Source organism: Rattus rattus, chromosome 9 (assembly GCF_011064425.1).
Source record: "Rattus rattus isolate New Zealand chromosome 9, Rrattus_CSIRO_v1, whole genome shotgun sequence".
Lineage (NCBI taxonomy): Eukaryota > Metazoa > Chordata > Mammalia > Rodentia > Muridae > Rattus > Rattus rattus.
The window spans coordinates 57522898-57539291 of record NC_046162.1 but is presented as its reverse complement, the minus strand read 5'-3'; the positions used below and the strand labels follow the sequence as shown (position 1 = coordinate 57539291).

General features: G+C 48.8%; 1 protein-coding gene and 1 pseudogene across 2 annotated transcripts; both read left to right on the top strand.

Moving 5' to 3' along the window:
* The first annotated feature begins 2744 nt into the window (after positions 1-2744).
* Positions 2745-15985, top strand: Copz2 (COPI coat complex subunit zeta 2). The gene is made up of 9 exons (XM_032913737.1): positions 2745-2865; positions 3531-3605; positions 6641-6722; positions 7261-7352; positions 7768-7823; positions 8553-8630; positions 11417-11468; positions 11996-12034; positions 15641-15985. The coding sequence occupies exons 1-9, from the start codon at positions 2764-2766 to the stop codon at positions 15686-15688; spliced, it is 624 nt and encodes a 207-aa protein (XP_032769628.1). The 5' UTR covers positions 2745-2763; the 3' UTR covers positions 15689-15985.
* On the top strand, positions 10022-10838 carry LOC116909961 (annotated as a pseudogene). The gene has a single exon (XR_004389116.1). The product of XR_004389116.1 is annotated as a high mobility group protein B1-like (transcript).
* Positions 15986-16394: the final 409 nt, after the last annotated feature.

Here is a 16394-nt window from a genome sequence, read left to right as displayed (position 1 = left end):
TGGTATTATCCTTACAAGCTGTTTGCACTATGCTGGGCAGGTTCTGACTTATTCTGACCTACATCCCAGCCATCGGCTCTGCCTAACTTGCTGTTTGAGTCTCTCCCAGCTAACTCTGCTCCATGCGTGTCCTCAGGGAGAATTCCTCTTGGCCATGTGGGTCCATCCCACGTTCATGGATACCTCCTCCTCTCTGGAGACTCCTCACTCAATTCTAAGTCCCGCCTTCCTTTCCTTTGTGCCCAGCCATAAGCCCCAGCCATTTATCGACCAATCAGGGATTATTGGGGAACAGTCTTGACAGTACATAGGTTAATACAGTGCCCCAAGATCAGGTTACGATCCGGATAGGGGCACAAAACTCAGCTTCTGAATACATAGCATCTGTCTGTAACTCTTCTGACACTCTCGCACAGACAGACAGACATGTAGGCAAAACACCAATGCACATAAGGTAAAAATCGTTTATATATTTTAGGTCAGAGGACTAATTGGTTCTTGCTCCCACCATGTCCATTCTGAGGATTAAACTCAGGCCAGAAAAGAGAGCGTGGAAACAAACTCAGTGTGAGACCTAGCTAGTGAGATTGAGTGACCAGCAGAACTGCCTTTCGATGAGTCGTCATCATCACCATCACCATCATCATCATCATCATCACCATCATCATCACCACCACCATCACCATCATCATCATCACCACCATCATCACCATCACATCACCACCACCATCACCATCATCATCATCATCACCATCATCATCATCATCACCATCACCACCATCATCACCATTATCATTATTAATTGGACTTTTGAGACTGGTTTCTTTGTGTAGCCCTGACTGTTCTGGAACTCACTCTGTAGACCAAAATGACCTTGAACTGCCTTCCTCTGCCTCCCAAGTGCTGGATTAAAGGTATATACCTATACTATACCACACCCAGATGACGATGACGATGATGATGACGATGACGATGACGATGATGATGATGATTGAAACAGGCTCTCCCTATGCAGCCCTAGCTAGCCTAGAACTTGCTGTGTAGACCAAGCTGGCCTCAAACTCACAGAAGTACACCTGTTTCTGCTTCCCAAATGCTGGGATTAAAGGCATGCACCACCATACCCAGCAGAGTTTGTTTGTTTTTGCGTGGGCTAGCTTGTCCATGTGTGCCCCACATGTGTGAAATGCCTGTGGAAGTTAGAAGAGGTATCGGATCCCCAGGAACCTGAGTCACAGGTGGTTGTAAGCCACATGACGTGGGTGTGGGAACTGAACTCAGGTCTCCGGCAAGAGCATCGAATTCTCTTGACTAGGGAGCTGTCTCTCCAGTCCCCTTGATGAGGATATTTAAGAAGAAACTTTCAGGCACTAAAGTGGCTCAGTAGGTAAAGGCACTTGCCACCAAGCTGGACGACCTAAATCCAACCCCAGGACCCAGAAAGCAGAAGGGAATTGACACTCGTAGGCTGTCCTCTGACCTCCACACGAGCACACCCTCCCCCATCAATACGTAGTAAGCAAGTAAATAAGTAAATAAATAAATAAATAAGTGGATAAATAAAAGGATCAGTATGTGTAATTTAAAAAAAAAAAAAAAAAGGGCCGGAGAGACGGCTCATTGGTTAAGAGCACCAACTGCTCTTCCAGAGGTCCTGAGTTCAATTCCCAGCAACCACATGGCGGCTCACAACCATCTGTAACTCCAAGATTTGACACCCTTACTTAGACATGCATGCAGGTGACACACTGACGCACATGAAACTAAAAAAAGAAAAAGGCGTAAGTCGGAAAGAGAAAGGCTCGGTGTCTTTAAGTGGAAGGAAGTCTGGTGTGACTGCAGTGCTGTATACTGAGGCTCTCAAGGTCAGAATGGGGAAACCTGCCCTGTCCCAAGCCTGGGAACCCTCCCACTCAACTGCCTAGCCCAATCAGCGGCTTGAACAGGTCACATGAAGTCTGACTCTCTCAACGGGTATGTCCAAAAACACCTCCTTCCTAGACATGGTGGCTTTGACAAAAGCCATACAGTGAGAGCGCTTGTGTACGACATATCTGTCAGTGTTCTGAATGCCTGGCTGCCCAAGCACCGGTAACTACCTCACTCTATGTGTTGTACTCTGGCCGGGGTAGTCGCAGGCTCAGGCTGGATTTCAAGTGTGCTGTATCCTACTGGCCTCATCCACCTCTGGGCCTTGGAAAATGTCTGGGGGAGGTGAGAGTCCTACCATGGCTCACAACCATCAGATGTCCTCCTCTAGTGTGTCTGAAGACAGTGACAGTGTCCTCACATACATAAAATAAATACAATTCTAAAAAAGAGAGAGAGAAATCTCAAAAAATTAAAATAAAAAAGAGTTCTTTTAAAAAAAAAAAAGTGATGAACTATTGGTCCCAATGACACCTACTAGGGGGTCCTGAGGAAAAAGTGAACCTTACCTGAGATTCGGGCTGACCCAGGACAGCCACGTGGAGACCTCTGGGCACCAAAGCCACAGGCCCCCAACCTAGGCCAGAAGAGGCAGTAAGTGGGAAGAGAGGGGAGCTTCTGGTTCACCTGAGAGACCGGGAGGTGCAGAGAGAGGCCAGAGGGAAGAATCCGAGTGGGGAGATGAGGTTCTGCGGTGTGGGGGGTCTGGCGGAAAGCTCGTTCAGAGAGAGGGGACGCACACAGAGACCAGCCACGCAGGACTGGGCGGAGGGGCAGCGTCGCGGGGGGCGGGCACGGGGCGGGGCGGCGCTGTCAGTGCAGGCAGCGAGCGGAATGCAGCGGCCGGAGGCCTGGCCACGTCCGCACCCGGGGAGGGGGGCCTCGGCCGCCCAAGCCGGGGGCGCAGCGCCGCCCACCCGAGCCACGGAGCAGAGGGTACGGAGCACGGAGTGTGGGGTCCCGGGGCGGCAGGATGGTGGTTGGGGACAGCCGATTTGCCTCGGGCTCCTGAGCTGGGAACTTTGTGCCACTATTGCCCAGCCCGGGAGAGGCAGCCTGGGCCCGGGGAAGGGAGAAAAAGTTCGTCCTGGAGCGCACGGGCGAGGAGGCCTGAGTGGAGTGTCGTGGGACTGAAGTTCTGGGGAACTCGCTGCACTGATAGGAACTGACTTGGGTGGCGGGGAAGGGAGCGAGATTCTGGCGGGACGAGGGAGGAGTGGGAGTGGCGAGGTGGTCTGGTTGGGCTCCTTTACTCCAGGGTGATGGCCGCGCGCATCTGGAAGTGGGGGTCAGCTGGACACAAGGAGGCTCGGCGCCGCTGTTCCCCGGGCCCAGGTTCTGTGATACACTCCGACTCGGGCTCTGGAGCAGTCAGTGCATGACAGAACTTGGGCCCGGTAGGACTTTCTGCACCCAGCGGACTCAGCGCCCACTCCTCGGACCTGCAGTGGAACATCTGTCTGGGAGCGGGAGTGGGCACCGGAAATGGTCCATGTGGCACAGGGTTGGGCTGGAACCAGCCGTGGATTGGGGGATAGCTGGCTCTACGGAGCCCAAGACACGGTGTCTACTTTGAGTCAGGGGTTCCTTTCTCGTGTCAGTTTCAGGAACCTTCTCTCTACACCATCAAGGCTGTCTTCATCCTAGATAATGATGGACGAAGGCTGCTGGCCAAGGTAACCCCTCCCCATAGGAACCCTGAAGACAGTGCCATTTGTCCAAGACAAGCGGTCCCCTCCCAGCCCATTTAACTCCTCCTATAGGAGAAACTCTGCGTTCTGGATAGCAGAGCAGCCCAGCCTAGATTCTCTAGAAATCACTTTGTCTGCCCTGTGCCTTATCAGTCTAACAGTGAGGGGCTGGGTGGGGTGAGTGAGATCTCCTCTGTTTCTTACTCATATTCCCTGACATGTCTTCTCCTTGTCCTTGCTCTGGCCAGCTGCATCCTGGGCCTGGGAAGCTTCACCAAAGGGGTTCAGTGGATAGTTGAGCCTGAAACCTAGGAATCTGAGTCCCTAAACTGTAGACAAAGTGACCTGTGTGCCTTTGTACTTCAACTAGGTAAACAATTAGGACTTAGCATAATGATGTAGTATGGGATTGGGGAGACCATCTAGTCCCACCCTCTAACTTCAGGGATGTAGAAAATGAAGTCTAGGGTGCTAAGTAGGTTGCCTGAGGTCACAGGGTTAGTTCCATAAGTGACTCTTGGATTCAGGGTTTAGATTTGAGGCTCCAGATAGTTTTCCTTGGATTTCCATTCAGTTATCCAGTATCCATCCTACACGGCCTGGGTGAGATGAGCTAAAACCATTTGAAGCTAAGTTTCAGGGTAGACCAGATGGCTCAGTGGGTAAGGCTGCCATATTTGATGGTTTGAGTTGGTTCCTGGATTCACGTAGTTGAAGGAGGGAACAGATTCCTCAGGTTGTCCTTTGACCTCCATCCTTGCCCCCCTACAAACCCGCACACAATAAATAAATGTTAAAAAGGGAAAAGAAAAGACTGTAGAAAGAAAAAAAATGCCCTAAATTTCTGCCACTTTGAAGGCCAGGCAATGGTGCTTGCTTTTAATCCCAGCATTCAGGAGACAGGGGCAGGTGAATCTCTGTGAATTTGAGGCCAGCCTGGGATACATAATAAGACCTGTTTCAAAAGCAAACACAAAAATTCAATAATAAATAAATAAAGTTCCCACCACAATATAATTATCTGTAACAGAAATTTAGCAACACTTTGGTTTTTTAATTATTTATTTTTTATGTATATGAGTACACTGTCACTGTCTTCAGACACACCAGAGAGGGCATCGAATCCCATTACAGATGGTTGTGATCCACCATGAGGTTGCTGGGATTTGAACTTAGGACCTCTGGAAGAACAGTCAGTGCTCTTAACCGCTGAGCCATCTCTCCAGCCCCCAAATACTTTTGTTTTGTTTTGTTTTGTTTTGTTTTGTTTGTTTTGTTTTGTTTTGTTTTGTTTTGCTTTGTTTTGTTTTGTTGTAGACCGGTTGGCCACAAACTAACAAACTTGTCCCTTGAGTGCTGAGATCACTGGCAAGCCCCTACTTTTGTTTTGCGCGCGTGCGTGCGTGCGTGCGTGCGTGCGTGCGTGCGTGCGTGCGTGCGTGCGTGCGTGTGTGTGTGTGTGTGTGTGTGTGTGTATAGCCTGCCTCTGCCTTCCAAGTGCTGGGGTTGAAAGATGCCACCACAACCAGCCCCTGATTAATTTTGTTTGCTTGTTTTTTGTTTCTTTGTTTGGTTGGTTTTTTGTTTTGTTTTGTTTTTATCAGGGGCTTACTTTATAAGCAAAGTTGGCCTGGAACTTACTATGTAGCCCAAGTTAGCCTGGAAATCACAGTGATCCTACCTCAGCCTCCCAAGTGCTGAGATTACATGTGTGAACCATACTTTTTTTTTTCTTTTAAACAGTGTCTCATTTAGTCAAGGTTGGCCCAGAATTCCTGATCTTCCTGCTTCTTCCTTCCAAGTGTTGGGATTCCAGGCATGTGACACCACACCTAGCTCTAACATCTAAATTATTTATTAAATACGTTAAAGCTTTTTCAGACTCGATAACATTCAAATGAACTTGTTCACCGTGGTAGGAGATGGCAGAGAGACTTGCCTGCAGAATTACTACAGAATGCAAAGTTCACATGCAGAAAATTGAGCTGACCGAACCTTGCTTCAGCCAATGGGCAGAGGTGGACGAGCATTGCCAAAGCCTCTGAGGCCTCCTTCTAGAAGGTCCCATCTTTGTTATATATAAGAAATTGAAGATAAGGGGCTGAGAGATGGCTCGGCAGTTAAGAGCATTGACTGTTTTTCCAGAGGTCCTGAGTTCAAATCCCAGCAACCACACGGTGGCTCACAACCATCTGTAATGGGATCTGATGCCCTCTTCTGGTGTGTCTGAAGACACACTACAGCTATTTATTTATATAGAGTAAATAAATCTTTAAAAAAAAAAAAAAAGAAATTGAAGATAAAGCAGTAGTGTAATCCCAGCACTCAGGAGGCAGAGGCAGGTGGATCTCTGTGAGGTCAAGGCTAGCCTGGTCTACAGAGCGAGCTCCAAGACAGTCAGGCTACACAAAGAAATCATGAATGAAAACAAACAAATTCACGATAGCCTATTCTACACAACAGGGTGGCACAGTGGGACCCTGTCTCAAAAATAAAATACTTGAGGTAACAGTGGCCCAAGAATGTAGGTTAGTGGCAAAGTACTTACTTGCCTAACATGTATAAGGTCCTGGGTTCCATTTCCAGCTCTTCAAGGAAGAAAGATAGCAGGGAAGGAGGGAGGGAGGGAGGGAGGAAAGGAGGGAAGGAAATGAGTTGGGAAAGAGAAGACAAGCTGGATACAAATCAAAGTTACAACACTCTTTTAGCATATGTGAAGTCCTTGTTTGCAACCCCAGCACAGCCGGAAGGAAGGAAACACAGGAGGAAAGGAGATGGGACGGAGGGAAGAAGAGAAGAAGAAAAGCGAAGAGGGAGGGAGATATCCAGGGAGGTTCCAAAGGCAGCCTCCAGATTTCTCTACTTTCATTTTCCTTGTTTATGGGGAGTATGGAGTGCCGGAGGGAGGTGACAAGGAGGTCCAGCCTCGCTAGCCCCTGACATACCCTGCTAGTCCGCCCCCTCCCAAGGCAGAAGCCAGCTCCGTGCGATGGAGATTGCCTTTCTTCTCTTTCTCACAGTATTATGACGACACATTTCCCTCCATGAAGGAGCAGATGGTTTTCGAGAAAAATGTTTTCAACAAGACCAGCCGCACCGAAAGTAAGGCCCACCCATCCCCCACCAAAGCTCTCCGATGACTGACCAGCGGGGTCTGTCGTCTTCTCCATCTGGACACATCTGTCCTCCTTGGCCTTCCACACCCACAAGTCATTGCCTTCTTCTCTGAGGCTCTTTGTCTCTCCTCCCCAGCTGCGTTTTGATCCCTCCTTTCAATCCTCCCAGAACCTTTGCTTCGCGTCACAATCATCCACTCATCTGCACTCCTCCTCTCAGCTGAGGAGGCGGACCGTGCGCCCCCTACACATACTTGGATCTGGTCCCGGGGCATTGCATGGATGGAGGGGTGGGGAGGTCAGCCTTAGGCTGGGTTTGTTGACTCTTCAACAGGAGGTCTCTTCTCAAGACAGCACATGGACTGGGGCAAAGGACACGGAGCAGACTCCCGGTAGTGGTGGTCTGGCCAGAGTTCCTTGAGAAAGGAAGTAGGAAACAAAGGGAGAGGCCTGGGGAAGCAGAGACCAGGCTAGCCCTAGGCTGGGGTTAGGGTATGCTGATCTGAGAGCCTTCCCCCTTCCAGGTGAAATCGCATTTTTGGCGGGCATGACTATTGTCTACAAGAGCAGTATTGACATCTTCCTGTATGTGGTGGGATCGTCCTCTGAGAATGAGGTGAATTTCAGAGATTGGGTGACAAGAAGGGTCTGTCCTGGGCTGGAGGTGGGTTTTGAAGGCTCACTGTTGGTACTAGCTGTGGATCTGGGGGTAGAAGGACAGCCAGAGTGGGTCTCTCTGCAATCACACACATCCATAATGTTCCTTAGGTCCCTTGGGAACCAGAAATGAAATCATCCATAGGGAGCTGTTGCTTCCTACTAAGCATATTTAGGGAAGGAGACACCCAGGGGAACACTCCAGTGTCCTCCAGTCCAAGCCTAGTCACCCCTCTCAAATCAAAGAGTAGCTAACCTCCAGCCAAGCCCTCTCTGACAAGCGAGTCCCTCCCATCTGGCCCACACAGGGAGCTCAGAGGCCCACTTTGGACCTCTCAGCTTCAGCTCTCGTCCTCCCACACCCTCCTCCTCAGCTGATGCTCATGTCTGTGCTGGCCTGCCTATTTGACTCTCTGAGCCACATCTTAAGGTAAGTGAGATCCTCTGCACCCCAGGGCCCCAGCCCTGGCCCTTTTCCTTTGTCCCAGAGGCCAGGCTCTTCTGCCCTGCTGTCCTCCTGGAATCCCTGAAGTCTTAGAACCAGAATGACTTCCTCCAAGGCCCCTGACTTCCATGCTGCTCCCGACAGAGCCATGCACAATGTATGATCAGATATCGAATCTCAAGACACTGGCTTGCCTGAGGCCACAAGTATCCGTATCAACAGAAGTTCCAAACACAAGGAGAGGAAGGTCTTGTTGCATAGCCCACACTGGCCTCCCCTCAGTCCTCCTCAGTCTCCTGAGTGCTGGAATTACGGGTGTGTACCACCATGCCCCATTGTAACAGTATTTTAAACTTTAAACTCAGAGTTGGTTTTTCCGGAATCCCCAGTTACTGATACCTACCTCAGGAACATGGCCTACACAAACCAACCTAATACACAAAACAACCTAAGATGACCCTAGCCTGCTCTGTGCCCAGGTGACCCTGGCACCTCTCTGCTCCCACTGCCTTTTATCTTCCTGTCTAGGCCTTGTTGGTAAGGGGTGTGTGTGTGTGTGTGTGTGTGTGTGTGTGTGTGTGTGTGTGTGTGTGTGTGTGAGAGAGAGAGAGAGAGAGAGAGAGAGAGAGAGAGAGAGAGAGGAGCTGCCTCGTTTAGAGGGGTCATGGTTCCTCTTGGCCTCCAGAAAGCTTAGGCTCTTGTGTCTGCCCTCAGGAAGAACGTGGAGAAACGCTGGTTGATGGAGAACATGGACGGAGCCTTCTTGGTGCTGGATGAAATTGTTGATGGAGGGTGAGGAGGGGATTGGGAGAAGGGATGTTGGGGATAGTAAAAATGACCTTTGTGGGCTCAGTGCTGGGAGCCTCCTGGCCCAACTCTTTGGTAGACTCATCCTCCTTTCTCCTACATATTCTTACTAGGGCCACAACTTTATTCCTACCTACTCGAGAGGACAGAGGGTGAAATCATTATTAGCCAAAGTTGAGTCAAATGGGAGAGTAGCCTGAGAGCCACCTACCGTGGGCAGCCGAATAGGTGGAGTTTGGAGAAATCCAGGTTGATCTCCAGTGCTGAGGAGGAATACAGACACCTCAGAGACCTCGGAGAGTCTCCAACACTGGCAGGATACATGACATTGACTTCCTGCGAGTCTACTTTCCCTGTCACTAAAGTAGGGAAGGAAGGAAACTCTTGGGATGGTGAGAGTCCTACAAAATGATGTGTGTAAAGCCCATGGTTCTCATTGGTATTTTGAGGGCTTTTTTCCCCTTTCTCCTTGGTAAATATCACCTCTCATTAGTCTGCTAGCAGACTCCTAGGCGATTGGGAGCCTTTATGAGAAGAGTTGGTTTGTAGAATCCCTTGAAAGAGGGGGCAATAATCAGGGAAGAGAAAAGTTCTGACTTGGTAACAGAACTTCGTGAGTGTCTTTCCCTCACCTGGCCTTCTTGCCTCAGCCCCAGAGGCACAGGGACGATAACATCTTTGGACAGGGAAATAGAAGCTCAGAGATTCTAGTAATTTATGGAAGAGCACACAGCAAGGGAATTAGCAGGGCCAAGATCTAAAACCATGTATGTGAGATGTTTCAGAGGCTGTGTTCTTTCCATGGTACCATACGGCCCAACCTGAGAACAAGGGCCTCTGGGAGGTGGGGTTCTGTGAATGCCTCACTCCTCCTTCTGTTTGTATTAACTGCCTGCTACTGCTTGAGGTTGTACCGATGGCTGGATTCTAAACGTGAGGAAAACCTGGTCCCTCCCTCAAGCAGCATCCTCTCATCTCCCCTGGGCCTCCCTGATCCCACTCAGTTCAAGTTTTTGTTTTGGTTTGTTTTGTTTACTTATTTTTACCTTTGATCACTTTGTGTGCCCCCGCATGATTGTGGAGGTCAGAGGACAACTGGTCAAGCCGGTTCTTTTCTTCCACCATGTGGAAGCTCTGGGGATTGATCCTGGCTTGTTAGGTTGGTCGCAAGCACCTTTAACGGTTGTGGCGTCTCACAAGACCCTCGGTTAAGCATTCGTCCAAAGATGGTCATGGAGAGGACCATGGTATAGAGTGTAGAAGGAGCAGAGCTGAGAGTCCCCAGGGAAGGGACAGATGTGACCCCAGGACTATCTCTGAGAAGGCCCCTGGAGGAGAGACACTGCAGCGTATATTAAAGAACTAAAAGTGGAGGCTGCGTCTGGCTCCCGCTCTCACAGCCATTGCAGTACATTGAGCTCCATAGAGACAGCGCCGGGGCAAGCGAGAGCCGGACGGGCACTGGGCGACTCTGTGCCTCGCGGAGGAAAATCAACTAAACATGGGCAAAGGAGATCCTAAGAAGCCGAGAGGCAAAATGTCCTCATATGCATTCTTTGTGCAAACCTGCCGGGAGGAGCACAAGAAGAAGCACCCGGATGCTTCTGTCAACTTCTCAGAGTTCTCCAAGAAGTGCTCAGAGAGGTGGAAGACTATGTCTACTAAAGAAAAGGGAAATTTGAAGATATGGCAAAAGGCTGACAAGGCCAAGTTATGAAAGAGAAATGAAAACCTACATTTACCCACCCCCCATCAAAGGGGAGACCAAAAAGAAGTTCAAGGACCCCAGTGCACTGAAGAGGCCTCCTTCGGCCTTCTTCTTGTTCTGTTCTGAGTACCGCCCAAAAATCAAAGGCGAGCATCCTGGCTTATCCATTGGTGATGTTGTGAAGAAACTAGGAGAGATGTGGAACAACACTGCTGCGGATGACAAGCAGCCCTATGAAAAGAAGGCCGCCAAGCTGAAGGAGAAGTATGAGAAGGATATTGCTGCCTACAGAGCTAAAGGAAAACCTGATGCAGCGAAAAAGGGGGTGGTCAAGGCTGAGAAGAGCAAGAAAAAGAAGGAAGAGGAAGATGACGAGGAGGATGAAGAGGATGAGGAAGAGGAGGAAGAAGAGGAAGACGAAGATGAAGAAGAAGATGATGATGATGAATAAGTTGGTTCTAGCGCAGTTTTTTTTCTTGTCTATAAAGCATTTAACCCCCCTGTACACAACTCACTCCTTTTAAAGAAAAAATTGAAATGTAAGGCTGTGTAAGATTTGTTTTAAACTGTACAGTGTCTTTTTTTGTATAGTTAACACACTACCAAATGTGTCTTTAGCTAGCCCTGTCCTGGTGGTATTTTCAATAGCCACTAACCTTGCCTGGTACAGTCTGGGGGTTGTAAATTGGCATGGAAATTAAAGCAGGTTCTTGTTGGTGCACAGCACAAATTAGTTATATATGGGGACAGTAGTTTGGTTTTTGGTTTTTCTTTTTTTTTGTTTTTTTTTTTTTTGTTTTTTTTTTTTTTCTTTTGGTTTTTTTTTTTTCCCCCATCTTCAGTTGTCTCTGATGCAGCTTATACGAAGGTAATTGTTGTTCTGTTAACTGAATACCACTCTGTAATTGCAAAAAAATGGCGGCTGTTTTGTTGACATTCTGAATGCTTCTAAGTAAATACAATTTTTTTTATTAAAAAAAAAAAAAAAAAAAAGAACTAAAAGTGGCTTGTCGGAGGGCGATCCCATCACCAGCTCACCCCCAAATTTTCTCTTATCTTGTAGTGTGATTCTGGAGAGTGACCCCCAGCAAGTGATCCAGAAAGTGAATTTTAGGGTAAGCCTTTCTGTACCCCACCCCCATCTTTCCCTGTCTTCTCTACTCTTGCCCTTCCTGGGCACCAGGCTGTCAGGGCTCAGCTGGTGGGGGCCCAGCTACTCAGACATCTAAGAGGAAAGTTTCCAGTTCATTCTCTGTAAAAACAAAGCAAATCAGCCCCTCCCCACTCTCTAATGAGAACCTTGGATGGAGGAGTAACTGAGCCCTCAAAATGACTCCAGGGGACAGCCTCGGGGCATGGTCTGTGCTGGGGCTGTGGATGCACTCTTCCGGTTTGTCCTGTCTGCAGTCTGCATGACACCTTTCCCCTACTTAGGATCCTTTAACCCTTCATGCAAACACAAGGGTCCCAGCTTGGTTAAGGATGCCGTTCAGTGGTAGATCACTTGGCTAGCATGTGAGAGACCCTGGGTTTAATCCCCAGCAATGGAGGATGGGGTACTGGGGACCCTGGCCTTCACAGTCTCTAATTCGACACCTCCTTTCTGCTCTGACTTTTGCTTTGTGACTCCCCTTTCCCACAGACTGATGACAGTGGCCTAACAGAACAGAGCGTGGCCCAGGTAAGCCTCATGCATCTGCTTTGCCAGAAACAGGCCAAAGGGCATGGAGAACCCAGTGCCCTGGGGGAGAGAGTCAGAGTTAGGAAGCCAGGTGTGGGACAAGGGATGAACCCGTGACTCTTAGGGCCAGCTGCTGGAGGCCGCCGAGGGGGACTGGGAGGTGACAGATGGGTGGGCAAATTACCGCCTGCTTACATCATTCCTACCCTAAACTCGCTACCTGATGATGCCTGCGTTACTCATTACCCAAAGCAATATGGCGGCTCGGATCCCTCATGTTCCCTCCACCCTGGACAGAGAATCCATGTGGGGCCATGCTGGGGTAGTTAAGGGCCCCTCACCTGATCATAAGACCTGTATTCATCACTTCTGCCTTTGTAGCTTGGCTGTTAAAAAGAAGCGAACCGGGGCTGGGGATTTAGCTCAGGGGGAGAGCACTTACCTAGGAAGCGCAAGGCCCTGGGTTCGGTCCCCAGCCCCGAAAAAAAGAACAAAAAAAAAAAAAAAAAAAGAAGCGAACCACACAGCCCTATCTGGGATGCATGCAGAATGTGGCAGTGCAATGTGTGTGTGTGTGTGTGTGTGTGTGTGTGTGTGTGTGTGTGTGTGTGTGTGTGTGTGTGTGTGTGTGTGTGTGTGTGTGTTATTGTCGGCAGATTGGGTCCCCAGCTTCACACACTTCCTGATAGTCAAGCCTAGTGGTTTGACCTCAGCTCTGTCCATCTGCAGGTCTCTCTGCTCAGACTTGCTCTGTTCCCAAGAAGCTTTGTTCCCTGGCATAAGCTAGTCCTAATGGGGTACCCCTACAAAGATGGCCCACACCTATAGTCTCAGCTGAGGCTGGATGACCTCAAGTTCAAGGCCAGCCTGAGCTACACAGTGAGTTTCCGTCTAACCAGGGAGGTAGCATGAGACTTTATATAAAATACAATACAATAAAATAAAATAAAATAAAATAGCAAAAAATAAACCAAGGTGTGTGCACAGTAGCATACACCTGTAATCTCAGCACTTGGGAGGGAGACAGGAGGATTAGTAGTTCAAAGTCATATCAAGTTTGAGGCCAGAATGATCTATGTGAGAGCCTGTCTTAAAAAAAAAAAAAAAAAAAAAGGCAATAAATGGTCCATTGAGATGTCTCAGCACGTAAAGGCGCCTGCCTCGGGATCTGATGAGCTGCGTTTGGCCGCTGGGATAACAGCGAGATGAGAGAACTGACCCCCCCAAAGTGTTTACTGACCCCCACATAAACGCACAAAAGTAAATACATGAAACAAATATTAAACCTTTTTTAAAAATTTATTTATTATATATAAGTACACTGTAGCTGTGTTCAGACACACCAGAAGAGGGCATCAGATCCCATTACAGATGGTTGTGAGCCACCATGTGGTTGCTGGGATTTGAACTCAGGACCTCTGGAAGAGCAGTCAGTGCTCTTAAGCACTGAGCCATCACTCCAGCCCAATGTTAGACATTTTAAAAGGGGGATGTTGGTGAACAGAGCAGAGAAGAACAGCTGGGGAGAGCTCAGTGTGGCTTGGTGGTTAAGAGCACTGGCTGCTCTTGCGAGGACCGAATTCAATTCCAAGCTCACAACCATCTGTAACTCTAGTTCTAGGGAGTCTGGGGCCACGCCTAAAAGTTAAAGAGAGGAGAAAAGCGCAGCTGGGAAGGGAAACTAAAGCCTGGGTGTGGTTCCTAGCATTTCACGGTGTGGTGCTCCTGAGGCAGTGCTTCAGGTTGGGCAGCTGGAGGATCAAAGAGCACGACTGTTCAAAAACAAGTCAGGCAGTGGTGGTGCACTTTACTTCCCGCACTCGGGAGGCAGAGGCGGGCAGATCTCTGTGAGTTGAGGTCAGCCTGGTCTACAGAGCGAGTTCCAGGACAACAGGACTATACAAAGGAACCCTGTCTTTAAAAAACAAAAAACAGGGCTGGAGAGATGGCTCAGCGGTTAAGAGCACCCGACTACTCTTCCAGAGGTCATGAGTTCAATTCCCAGCAACCACATGGTGGCTCACAACCATCTGTAAAGAGATCTGATGCCCTCTGCTGGTGTGTCTGAAGACAGCTACAGCGTACTTAATATATAATATATGAATAAATCTTTAAAAAAAAAAAAACCCAAAAACAAACACAAACAAACAAAGCTAAACACCACCACCACCACCAACAACAACAATAACAACAAACCCACCTGGGATTCACTTGAGTCATCCTAAACTTTTACTTTACCAACAGAAATTGAATAGCAATTTTCTCAGTGTCTCTAGGGCTCAGAAGAATAGAACCTACCTTGTAGAGTCATATTAATTAGATGATTCGCAAGATGGCTCAGTGGATAAGGGCCACGCTGCCAAGCCTGAGGCTATAAGATGGATATTCAACCCCAGGAGTAAAGGCATGGCCTACCACACTGGGCTTACAAGTTGTCTTCTTGCCTCCATGTGTGCACCATGGCATTCACACTCTACACACACACACACTAAATAAATAAATGTAAAATATTTTTGCTTAAAGAACTAGATGGTATAAATGGTTCTATGATTTATTCTATGATAAGAGCCTAAAAGTTGGGGCTGGAGAGATGACTCAGAGGTTAAGAGCACTGCCTGCTCTTCCAGAGGTCATGAGTTCAATTCCCAGCAACCACATGGTGGCTCACAACCATCTGTAATGAGATCTGATGCCCTCTTCTGGCCTGCACGTGTACATGCAGGTGGAACGCTGTATACATAATAAATCTTTAAAAAAAAAAAAAAAAGCCTAAAAGTTAAGTTGTACATACTCAGGAAACAACTCCTATTTTTCTAAATGAGCAGAGAATAAAGACTACTAGGGTCTTGTTTGTAGCCCAGGCTGGCCTCGAAGTCATTATCCTCCTGCCTCATACTCCCAGGAGATTATAGGCAACAAGTCTGAGTGTTAGTGGAGATCTTAAATAAGCACGAAGGTTATAGTAGGAACACAAAATGGAATGCGGAGAAAGGACTTCCCTAGGAGAGATTCAGGAACTTCGCTGTTCCCAGCAAGGAGGGAGATACACAGTGTGGGGTGGACAATTTGGGGGAGGCTTAATGCACAGAGAGGCAGTCTGAGTGTCCCGTGGTCCCTGATGTGTTCGCATCATGTGTGCACAGTGGCACAGGTATGGGCACACGCTGGGCTGAGATGGTTTTTCTTGGCAGTAGGGGCAGATACACCTGACAGCTTTGCCACATCAGCAAATGGGATAGGGTGCTGAGAACACACCCCGATCAAAGCCACGGGTTTGTTAAGGTGTCAAGTATCTGAGCACAGGCGTGGTTGAGCCTGGATCGAGTCTCTGCCTGTTTGATGGCGCGGTGAGGAGGCACTACTGTGGCCTGATATGGCTTGGGGGACGCAGGGGCCGCCGCCTCACCCACAGTTGTGAGGTAGCCAGCTAGGGTTTGGAAGCAGCCCTCTGGACCGGCCCTATCCTCCAAAGCCTCGGCTCATTTAAACTGAGAAGAGGCAAGCTGCTGCCACCTAGTGGCCGGGGCTCGGGAGGCGCCCTGGTCGACCTCCAATAAAGCATCACTGATATTTTTCAAATATTTCTCACAACATCTCTCACCTCAGGTTCTTCAGTCAGCCAAGGAACAAATTAAGTGGTCGTTACTGAAATGAAGACCTTGGAGTCAAGGCTCCTTTCCCAGAGAACCTTTGCCGGTCCCTGCGTAAGCCCCAAGATGTCAAGAGGCAAGAGAGACCACCCTGCCTTCTCAGGCCTCTCTCAGAACTGATCCCTGAGGCCTCATGCCAGGGATTCTGAGACCCAAAAGCTTGGCCCCAGTTCTGTCATCCTTGCTCAGCGTCCTGGCCTGCCCCTGGGGCCATGGGAACCAGCAAAACTGCCTCCCCTTGGACCTCTGACATCTCAGTCCTAAGTCCTAGGACTTAATAAACTTCCAATTTTTCCCCAAAGACTGCCTTTCTTGACTTTGGAGTGAGTGTGTGTGTGTGTGTGTGTGTGTGTGTGTGTGTGTGTGTGTGTGCGTTACCTGTGAATGGCGTTGGAGTAGGTTAAGGGAAAGGGATGTATTTAACACAAGGAGGGGTGCAACACTGATAGCCTGGTGTTTCCATGCTTGGTTGAACGGTTAAAGACGATGGTGAGGCATGGTAACAGTGACAGGAATAATATTCTTCCAGGAAAAAGGGGAGCGAAGGTGGCTTCCCGGTTTTGTGTGTGCAGTACCCACAGGGAGGCTCCGCTAGGATTCCTTGAGTCATTTTTTCCATTTCTAGCCTCCAGAAAGGAAGGGAGTCAGGCTAACTTTGACAAACCGAGGAACTGTTTAGCTATTTTTCTTGGCGTGCCTGGGACCGCGGA